Source organism: Brachycentrus maculatus, unplaced genomic scaffold, assembly GCF_059751285.1.
Source record: "Brachycentrus maculatus isolate JH-2025_06_01 unplaced genomic scaffold, ASM5975128v1 h1tg000153l, whole genome shotgun sequence".
NCBI classification, from domain to species: domain Eukaryota; kingdom Metazoa; phylum Arthropoda; class Insecta; order Trichoptera; family Brachycentridae; genus Brachycentrus; species Brachycentrus maculatus.
Genome location: NW_028280906.1, coordinates 55,242 through 67,770, shown reverse-complemented (window position 1 = coordinate 67,770; position 12,529 = coordinate 55,242). Strand labels below are relative to the sequence as shown.

The 12,529-nt window shown below is 29.9% G+C and overlaps 1 protein-coding gene across 1 annotated transcript in view; it reads right to left on the bottom strand.

Annotated features, from left to right (window-relative positions):
- Positions 1–2,017, bottom strand: part of LOC148308643 (transmembrane channel-like protein) — a 44,584-nt gene extending 42,567 nt beyond the window's left edge. The window contains exon 1 of the mRNA XM_088261382.1: positions 1,948–2,017. Coding sequence (XP_088117508.1) covers positions 1,948–2,017 — 70 coding nt within the window. The remainder of the gene's footprint in view (positions 1–1,947) is intronic.
- Between the last annotated feature and the right edge of the window lie 10,512 nt (positions 2,018–12,529).

Genomic DNA, 12,529 nt, shown 5'->3' with positions numbered 1-12,529 from the left:
AGAATACAATTGATATTATCAGAAATTAAATTAGATTCAAAGTGCTTATTTTTTACTTTTGTACTTTTTGCATTTTCATCTTTTCATCTTTTCAATTTTTTGTTTTTTGATCTATTCAAATATTTGTAGTTTATACATTAAACTACAAATATTTGAATTGATCAAAAAACAAAAAAATTGAAAAGATGAAAATGAAAAAAGTTAGCAAATATGTACTATATGGATTATATATAAGGAACTTAGATCTGTTTTTTCAAAAACAAACAAACAAACTTGGGTCAATTAATGTCTAATATATAGTCTTTGAAAATAAATTACTGAAAAAATTCTATTTTACGCCAGATTTTTTTCATTGAGAAATATATGTTATAAAATTCTTACTACTACTACTACCATCACGCCGTTTCGCCGCGGGAGTAGGCAGAGAGGATGCCACACTCTTCTGTCTTGACATACACTCTTCGCTTCCTTCATATCCATACAACCAGTCATACATGCCCTCCGATAACGCAGACTTTTAAAATAACCAGATTTTAGGTTCTGTCTTAAGCCAAGGATCCTTTATATTTCGATCTTTTGAACAACCAACTTTCCTAACTAGTCTAACTGTTGTCACGGTCATGATTAAAAAATACTTTAAGGTTTTTTCATGACATGTTTAAAAAATAAATAAATTTATTCGTGTATCAATTTTTTTCTTTATTTTTGAAGGACGACATGCTTTGTTGATATTGTTGTAAAATTTTTAAAGCCTTTCCGAAACGTTCTACCTTTGATGGACAATCATGAGTAATGAATGTTACACGTATATTCTTCTAACCCTTATCTGCACCCAATGGTGCATAGGGCATTGTATTGACGCAGTTTTATCTTGATCGTTACGTACATGAAGGCAAGGTGATCACTCCCGTACTTTAGGGACAAGCTCAGGGTAATATGAAATAAATTTTAGGGTGTAAATTCACTAATATTTATTTTAACCCCCCCACATGAATCGAACCTGGGACCTCTACGGTAGCTAAACACGCTAACCATTACAATACCGAGGTGGACATCCGGAAATACTTAAACTTCTTACAGGTATATTATTCTACATCTATGCTCCGATGTCAATATGTATATTAAATGGCTTTAACACTTTTAAAAACGGGTGTTGCATTGAAAAATTGATGCAAATAACGTGAATGCAATCAATTCACATTTGTCGCCTAGACACAACATTAAAATTAGCTTCAGGACACTCCTTTAATTAAAAAGTTTTGTAATTGAAGTGGCTACGGGTTAAGTCACGAAACCTTTAATGCAAAATATAATACTTCATTGAAAATATCCATCAAGAGTGATGAATAGACTAACGTTAATTTTATTTCGTATGTAAGCTCCTTTTTTTTGTTAAGGCTTTAACAACCAACACTCTGCTTCCTCGCAGGGGTAGGCAGAGAGAATAGAACGCAATACCACTATGTCTTTGCAAACACTCTTCGCCTCTTCCACGTGCATGCATCTCCTCACACATATTAATATATATGTTTATATATATATATATATATATATATATATATAGAGTTTCTGCTCAATAAATATCTTTTTTTCATGTCACCAGTAAATGTCTCTAGTGAAGTTCTAGTGATTCAAGAACAATGTTTCTAAAATTGGTTCATATATATAGAACTTCCAAGAATTTGAGTGGCGTGGTTGTCAATCATGGGTAGAATTGGTAAATGTTACACGTGTGTATCACTTTACACACGTGTAACCATGCCTTTGAAAGTCGTTAGCCCCGTAAATGCACAGACCTCCATATTCTTCTTCATCAATGATGTCAGAAAATAATAAAAATACTCTATTTTACAATTAATAATTCTTCTTCTTTTTCTTCTTTCTACAGATCCTAGAGTTCTGTTTGTGCCACCGACTGACTCTCTTGGTATATCGACTGCCAGTTACCTTCGCCTGGAGATTTACTTCCTTCGGGGTTTCCTTGAAGGGCGTTAAGTGGAAGTCTGTCTTCTGACATGTTCATTTGTCCCTACGTCACGATAAAACGTGTTTTAGATAATCGATGTTTATTACGTGGTATTTGCAATGTGTTTTCGGTTGTACGTTACACGTTACACGTGTGTAAAGTGATCACTTAAACCAGCCTTTGACGGTCGTCAGTTCCGTAAATGCTTAAACTTCCATATTCTTCTTCATCTTTGATGAGATGTCAAAAAATCATATGAAAAATAACTTCCATAATTCGAGATAATCCAGATTCGTGAATAAGTATTTGGACACACTCAAAATGTTGTAAATTAATTGGTCATATATTATGAGTAGATCTTTATTAATGGCTTTAATAATTTCTAATTTTTCTAGACTATCTAAACGAAGATCAGTTTTATTTACATGTAAAATTTCTATACCCGTTGATTTATTAAAATTATGGTCTTCAGATATAAGGTGATTAGCAAATTCAGAAAAATTATTATCATTAAAGGACCTTAGATGTTCTTCAATTCTGATATTGAAAGTTTTTTCAACATTAAAGTTAAATTACTGTAACTCAAAGTTAACGATACTTTTAATATACAAATAAAAATACTCACAAACTAAGTTTATTTTTTTAAACTTGTATAAGGTTATGTAGGGGGGTTATTTTGCTCATTGTTTGCTGATACATTATTTTAATGTTTGCCGAAACACACCCGTTTTGCTCAAACATAAGCAGCATTTTATATTAATTATACCGTTTTATTTTATATTTAAAATTTTATCTAATCTGAACGAAATTATTATGACACGTACAAATTAAAAGTGATTTACAATGTACAAGGCTATTTTTAATTTAGACTACAAAAATACTCGGTTTTACTTACATTAAATTATTAGTCCAGTTATTAATAAGGTTTTAACTTATTAAATTGCATGGCTATGGGTGGTTAATTCTGGGGATCTTAATTAGCTATTTTTAATCATAAAATGGCACCGGAAATAACATAAGGATCACGCGATTTGCATTATACTACCATGTCGAAACGCAAAGGATTTTCTTTCAATAAAAATAAAATTATATATGTAATGTCTATAAAAATTTTGTACTGACATTTCTTGGTGTAACTGCATTTTGTAATAATAAAATAACAACTATAGAATTTTTTCCACATTAATTTCATTTGACCAGCAACTGGGTTTCGTCGTAACTGACATCATCAGACCAGTCTGACCAGTCTGATGATGTCAGTTAGCGGGGATTATTAATACGAAAATATATTCTGATTTCTATAAATATGAACGGTTGAAAATGGGAACTGATCTAACGGGGAAGGGATCTAACCTTCGCCCTCTGAAATGTGTGTCATGCGAATCTAGCGCCCACAAAAGCAGTTCGGCTACCGTTCTGGATATCTCGGGTTCGATTCCCAGGGGGGGATGAAATAAATATAAGTGATTTTTTTCACTCATATTATTTTTTTACTTTATTTTAATATAGTTTGAGGATTTACGGAACTAACGACCGTCAAAGGCTGGTTCAAGTGATCACTTTACACACGTATATAGTTCACCAATTCTACCCATGATTGCCAACCACACTACTCAAATTCTTGGAAGTTCTATATATATATATATATATATATATATATATATATATATATATATATATATATATATATATATATATATATATATAGAACTTCCAAGAATTTGAGTAGTGTGGTTGGCAATCATGGGTAGAATTGGTGAACTATATACGTGTGTAAAGTGATCATATATATAGTGATTATATATATATATATATATATATATATATATATATATATATATATATATATATATATATATATATATATATATATATATATATATATATATAATATATATATATATATATATATATATATATATATGATCCAATTTTGAAACATTGTACGAGAATCACTAGAATTTTCACTAGTGATATCTATTGGTGAGACGAAGAAGCTTTTTTATTGAGCATCAACTGACAGGCATATTCGTTAATCTCGCTCTGACTCTTATACTTTCAATCTCTTTCAAACAATGGACCATATACAGACATTAAAAACTTTTCTTGAAAGTGGGATGACAATTTCACACCATCTTCTCTCTTCAGATGTTCTTTGCATTCTTTCATTCACACTTTTACTTCTTTCTTACATTCTTTATACCGATATTTCATTATTTTAAAAGTAAGTCAAGCACTCTTCACAGAGATAAGTTCTATTATGTCCTCATCCCACTATGGATCCCCTTTCTTTCTAACTCGGATCGCAACTCCGCTGACTCATCCATACATGACTTCATGTGTACCCAAGTGTCGTATACATTCATATCAATATTCTTTACAATCAATCTTTCATTATTTTATTTGCAAACGTCTTACTTATCATTATCAACTTGTAATTTTTTTTAACTTTGACTCTCGATGAAACCGGAACAGTTATGTTTCTGGACCGCCATCCACGGAAAAGAATACTCTCGATACGACAAGTAAATGGTCCGGCTCTATTTTAGCCCTTCTACATACTCCAGTCTCGATAATAGTTCTCCTTACCTCTTGTCAACAAAAACATAGTCGATAATGGTTCTTTAGTTCCCTCTCTGCCATGCAGGGGCGTGCTTTCCATATAGGCAGAAAAGCAGTGCCTATCCCAACTTGCCAGCGTGACATACAAAAAAGCAACCAGTACTTACCCTACCTTTCTAAGTAGTATCAGCTTACTTCATTACCTACCTTTACTGCCTAAACTAGTAAGAAGTACCTAGCGTACCTTCCTACCTACCTCTACTGCCTTCCCTAATTAATCCTATTGTGATTAAAAAAGTATTTTAAATAAAGAGGTTCCATTCCAGACACAGCTCAAGCAGACTCTTCCCATTTCCATTCGTTCTAAAATCACCATATATGTATACTTAAGGCTGATTCGAAGTCATCCCTTTGAGTGGTTACCAATCCGTTAAAATCACCAGCTAGAATAACTCTTTCATTCGATCTTCTAAATATTTGTCAGCACTTCTCTTAGATTCTCCCAGGAATCTAGTTTCTCATCTTCACTGGAGCATACCCTGTTATAATAAGGACACTCAAGACTCCAATCATGAAAGACATCCACATGAGCCTGCCGCGGATACATTTATATTCTTTCATACTCTCTAGTTCTCGGGGATAGTAGCGCCGCGACGCTCTGACTCGCCCTCTTTCTGTCCTGTACTCAAGACCAGATATCATTATGCTCCAACGTTACACTTTCCCTTTTCATACTTTTGCATACACATGCAATATCAAAAGCTTGCTCTTCATACTTTCGCACAATTCGTTCATATTTGTATCCATTCTTCCTCGGATATTCGACGCGCCTTTGCAAAGTTAATCAAAGGAAGGTTTATTTTAATTTGTTCTAGGTGAAGTGATGTTTTCCATACTAACCTTCTCCGTCTCTTCTTCTTCTTCTCTTCTTGATACTCACCCGCCTTAAGGCCTTAATCGCAATAATATAATTCAATTAGCGTCAGGCAACGCTGAGAGCAAGACGTCAGTTCTTGGATTTTTAAATACATATTAAATTTCTTTAAAAAAAATACATGTTGAAAAAAAATGAACTCCTTCCCTTTCAATATTTTTTTTAAACCACACATTTATTTCGAAGGTAAAAATTATTATTTCAAAGCAAAAATGTTTATTTAAATACATTTATAAATTTAAAATTGAACACAAGAGACGGTTCTATGTTTATGTCATTAATGTGTTACCCAGTGACAAAATTTTTGACGTTAAATTGATAGTTCGTCTTCGTAGCGTCTAAAAAAAGTAGGGAAATAAAAGAAGATATATTTACTACATATTTATTGTGAATCATTTTCTATTTGATGATTACATTTTATCAATAAATGGCAAAACGTAGACACATAAGAAAATCCTCAGTAAATCTAAAAATATTTTTATTTAAATTATTACCTAAGAAACAACATAATTCACTACTTACATATAGTATTTTTAATTCCATTTAACATTTAGTTATTTTATTTTTAGTAAAGTCAATAATGTACGAAGTCTTCTTATTAAAATTAAATTAAAAGATTTAAGGAAAAAATCTTCAACGAATATCAAACTTATTAATATATTTTGACTGAATCTCAAATTATTCATAAATACGAGTTCATACAAAAATGCAGTATTTTTACCATAAAAGAATATCAGTCGATTTAATAAAACTATTTTACAATCATATCAAATAAAGGATAATTTTGGTTTTATGTAATAACTTATAAATAGAGAAAAATATCAAATAAAACAAATAATTTTAAAAACAAGCTTATTGTTTTCTATTTAACATTCAAGTCATTTCTACTAGGGGCTTCTTATTAAATAAAATCTTACAAACTACATTACTGTATTACAGAAAGTTTTGAAGCCGTTTTAGGGCATTTGTTAAGTTATTAAATGAAGAGAAATTCTTATCTCGTGTGAGACTCGGAACAGCGTTTCTTAATCTTTTTAAAATAGTTTATGTTTAGTTTTTGGACTTTTGTTCATATGATTTTGATATTATTTAAAAGTTCTATACCAAGTCTGAAAGTTGGAGTTTCGAAAAATTAAGTTATCAAACCTTATTTTTACCAAAAATAAGTACTCAATGTTATCTTGACTACTCGGTTAACCCTTTGAACCCTGAAGCGCTCATTGTACAAGTACACTTACCCCGAGCTTCTGAGTAATTTTTGACCAAAAAATTATATTTGACTAAAAATTTAATTTCGATTCAAAATTAATCTGAGATCATGTTCGAACAAGTTCTCCCCCCTCTCACACTCGCAACACGTCTCAATAAGTCATAAGTATCGTCTTGGTTTTTTCTTTGCAGGCCGGTATTCCAGTCCGTAGGGTAATGAGGAAAGACGTTGAAGCCGGTATTCCGGCCATAAGGGTATATGCGTTGCTAAATAAAGCCAGTTTACGGGCCGCTAGGGTTCAAAGAGTTAAATATTGATTTTCTCATTGAATCGATACTTAGGGTAATATGTAAATACTGTACGGTGACACTGGAAATATTTCTGTCCAAATGTTCAAAATTTTTCGTCACCCTGTTATATTTACCAAACAAGTCAATATTAAGAGAAGATTAAAAATACTGTTCGAGAATGATGGATAAAGGTATTTGCCTATTCGTATTCTATTCTATATTTGTCTTTAAATTCTGTCTCATGATTTTGTAAAGATTTTGCATGTAAAAGACAAAACTTTAAGCAAATATTACACAAAAATCACAATAAACACGTTTGTCATTTATTGAATTTTAAATTTATTAAATTGAAATACACATCTTTAAAAAATACAATTGAATTGAATGGAAACGTTTTGCATTCTTGAGTTTTATTTTTCATAAAAGAAAAAAAGTCAAGTAAATCAAATAATAACAACATTGAAATTGACTGAAAAAACTATCTCTTTATAAGGTAGAAATCAATCTCTCCTTTAATCATTTTCATAAAAATAATTTAAATAAATGTCTTTACGATGGCTACATTAGTTTTCATAGACGTACTTCAAAAATATACTCACTTCACCACAATTAATTCACTAATTTTCTTATAAAAAATAAGTACATTTCAAGATCCGTGTATTTCTAAATGAATGATATATTTATCTTATAAAAAAAAGAAATTGGTTGTACATTTGTCACAATAAATACATATAATATCAAGTATTTTATGTTTTAATTTAAATCAAACACAGATTTTTTGAGTCTACTAAGTTGTATTTTATTGACAAAAAACACATAAAAAATTATATTGTGTTAATTGTTTCGCCTTGTTAGGGCATTATCAATTAATATTATCAAACATTCGTTTGATAATGCCCTAACAAGGCGAAACAATTGTCACAATATAATTTTTTATGTGTTTTTTGTCAATAAAATACAACTTAGTAGACTCAAAAAATCTGTGTTTGATTTAAATTAAAACATAAATTAAAATGGAGTTCTACAAATTAAACGCCAAGTCAATAAATAATATCAAGTACATACACTTAAGTTCGTGCCTAGTTTTTTAAGATACCAACGGTGGTTTTTACAGCAGTGTTTATAAAAGTTTTAATTTTTTTTCATTAATATTTGTTAACAATATTTGTATACATATAAATACATATGCATCTTCTTTTCTTCTTATTATAGGCCTTGTGGCCTGTTTTTAAGAGATTAGCTTTCTGGGATTAGCCTCCTGCGACGTCGATTCCCAGCTATCGACCCATCTCTTTGGTGGGCAGCCCGGGAATCATCTACCATGGGGTTGGCCATACAGTGCGATGTGGGGGAGTCTGGATGGTTCCATTTTCCTCACATATATATACAGTATACATTTACTTAAAAATTTAAAAACATAATTAACATATTTTTTTGCAGAGACCCACCCACCCACCAAGCCACCTTCTGTGTCTTCACATATATATATATATTTTTATATATATATATATATATATATATATATATATATATATATATATATATATATATATATATATATATATATATATATATATATATATATATATATATATATATATATATATATATATATATATATATATATATATATATATATATATATATATATATATATATATATATATATATATATATATATATATATATATATATATATATATATATATATATATATATATATATATATATATATATATATATATATATATATATATATATATATATATATATATATATATATATATATATATATATATTATTCTCACTAAGCATCGCTTGATTTTAAAACTTCTTAATTACAACTGCAAACGGACAATTTGACATCGAATATGATTTAAAACTTATGTCATATATATATATTATTATTTTGTACAAAAACATATAATTATTTTGTTTCGTTAAAAATGTATCAATTCTGAGATTAAAAAGACTATTGAAATAGGTTATAAATGTTTCTGAGTTTTCAACAAATAATAAAACTTAAATATCAAAATCTTATTTAGTCAAAAATACGATATTGAGAGTTTAAAAAAGAAAAATATAAAAAATTCTTGTTCATACTTTAATTTCAAAAATAAAACATTATTCGTGCATACGTCTTCCACGAAATATCTACCTATCTATATAAATACAAATGGTTTATTTAAAATATTTCTCGACTTAACACATTTTGTATAATGAATTATAAAAGTTTTTCGTTGCTAAAAATATGAATTTTGGATTTTGATTAATATTTACAGCTTTCTAGTACAAAATACATTTTCTAAAATAAAACTATATAATTGCATACCACATCCACGCCAAAGAAGAAAAAATGTTTCAAATATTATTTTTATATAATAGGGAACATTTAGAGATTAAAATATTAATTTCATTAATTGATTCGGCGTCACTTTGTGGTAAAATCTATCCATTTTAAATTTAAGTTTTACATAGTAAATACCAGTATATCTTAAAATATATTATGATATGTGTTTTAACGCGTTCCGCATCATTTACAAATAACGTATGGTATTTGAAAATGACGCGGAATATAACGAAAGAAGTGTCACAATATATTTCAAGAAGTAGTGGTATTTACGAAGTAAAACTTAAATAAATAATTATAATCTTAATTTTTACGTTATTTTAACAATAGTTTTTCAAACAGGAATACTATTATTTGAAATAAAAATTAATTTGTAATTTGGATAGCGAGATCTTATATTAACACGGATTTTTTTAAAGTAATTGTAATTGTTCATAACTGATGCATTTTTGCATTACAAATGGTATAAATCTATATTTAAAAAAATACTTAACCTGAATATTAAAGTTAAATATGATTTATTAGAAAACGAAAGATTGATTATGTTTTGAATATTGAAAGCATTAACTTTGTGGATCATATTGATATATTATTTTGAGAAATAAAACGACTTTGTTTTTTTATGCACTCACATTTTTATTGACCAACTAGTTTCGGCAACAACCTGTTGCCCTCTTCAGGGTATAATTTATGACTCAATGAGTCATAAATTAAACCCTGAAGAGGGCAACAGGTTGTTGCCAAAACTAGTTGGTTAATCAAAATGTGAGTGGATCAAAATAACAAAGTCTTTTTATTTGTCAAAATAATATAGAAAGATTGTTTCTCCTAATGGTTCTTTTTTTCAATATTAGCTGGCCCCGGAGTCGAGTATTAAGATGCACTTACTGGTACTTCGGCAGTTGAGCAGAGGAGGTATGTAGTTGGAGTAGTAGATAGTGGCTTTCCGCGACCCGTTGTATCATGAGGGTGGCTTCTGCTCCCGGAAGGACGAACTCCTTGTCAGTACACCTTGATCTTCGTCAAGTTGATTTTTATCTTCCTGCTTGGGAGAGACGCCTTCACAGCCGAGCAGGTTCCAGATCATTCCCGAAGAAATTGCGTCCGCAAATCCACTCTCGTCGCGACTCGTCGCCGCAAGCCCCGGAGTGAGCCGGAACCACCGCGCTATCTTGGTCTTTGGGCTCATCTGGGTGAACAATTGTTCTCCACATTATTATCACCATAATGAGAACAAGTTGCTCACTCCTTTCAACAACGTCATAAATAAAAAATTGATTTTAAGGAGATCGTTTTTAAAGTTTAAAAATAAAATGAAATGTATTGAAAATAAATATCAAGCCACTTATTCAACTTTTTACTGTGCAACAGATCATTTTAGGTAAACCTGATTGTTTTTCTCCGTTTGAAAAAAACTTATTTAAAAAAATAATTAAACAATTAATATTAAACAAACAAAAACAACACTTTCTGCTCTGTAGCGGGTAAATATTGAGTTAAAAATATGCCGCTTTTGCTAGGATATAGTACATTTTCTGGGCATTCCGAAAACATGCACAGCTAAAAATTGACAATTTTTGATTTATGACGTTCTTGAAAGGAGTGAGCGAAGTGTAAACCTATATTTTTCACCTGACTTTAAACACTCGGCGACACGTCCGCACATTTTTGAACGGATGAGATATCGAACGATGAAAATCGTAACAATAAATATGAAAAAACTTTAATTCACGCGATATTCTTCAAATCCAATATTTCTAAGATTTTTGAGAAAATGTTTGGTTTTATATGTTTACACTATATACATTTTATATATTATATTTAATAATGTCACATTTGTTGGTTGTGTATGCGGAGAGAGTTGTCACTCTCGATCAGTGCTGATTTTTCAGCTTTTGATGCACAAATGTAACTGCAGGCACTGACGGCCACCATGGAGACGCAGATTGCACAAATTGGTCCAGCTACGCAAGACCAACATAGCAGCATCTAGAATTTTAGTTTTTAAACTATATTCCAATATGTGTATAATTTTTTCAAATAACATGTTTTTTCAAATTCATTTTAATGAATTTGAATAAATTTTATCTTCGAATTAATTGTTTTTAATGTATTATAAAATTTTCTACGTTCGATTTCATCAAATATGAGCTCTATTCAAAACGATAAACGTTTATTTGATTAAATTTCGAATAACGATTACATCGCTTTGAAAAGTATCGGATAAAGTGGTTTTGTTTTCTCAAGTTGCTCTATTGTATGTAAATCAGTGTGCCTTTATACTTACTTAAGAAGAAATTTGTGAAAATCCGACGAAAATTAAATTAAATTTAAAGCTTTAACCTCTTCAACAAAATATTTTTCCAATAATATTTAAAAATCATGTTCATATTATCGATGTCAACTTTAAGTATAAATTTTATGACGGAAATATTATTTATCGAATTCAATGACTCATTAAGTATGTTTTAAGAAGTCACAATCTTGGATGACCTCGACTGGACTCCGAGAAGGTGAAGCTCCTACCACGAAGACAGGTCGTGAGTTACATGACTCACGTCGGTCTTGGCATTGAGCTGTAATACAGAGGGAGGTCACAATAGACCTTATATGGTCGCAGTGACATAAGGGATGCAAGATCCCTTGACCTCAAAAAAAAGTATGTCTTTGGTTGTTAATTATATTGTATTTTATTGCTGAACAATTACCAAAGTAGGCAACATCAAAATCGTAAAAAAGATTTTTAATATCGAAGCAATGGATCAATTATATATAATTTCATGATACATGTTCATGGATGAAGAAATTATGAGAATAATGCTGGATTTTGCATAACGTGAAATGAAAATCACCCTTTCAATTTATTAAAAGTGAATCTTTTTTTTTTAAATATTGAAAGCATTGACTTTGTGGATCATAGTGATATATTACTTTGTGAAATAAAAAGACTCGGTTTTTTTTATCCACTCACATTTTTATTAATAACCAACTATTTTCGGCAACAGCCTGTTGCCCTCTTCAGGGTTTAATTTATGACTGATCATTAGTCATAAATTAAACCCTGAAGAGGGCAACAGGTTGTTGCCGAAACTAGTTAATTGTAAATAAAAATGTGAGTGGATCAAAAAACAAAGTCTTTTCATTTCTCAAAATAATGAATCAAACTAATTCAAAAATATTAGAGGACTTTCAATAGGTATTTTGATTGATTTAAATT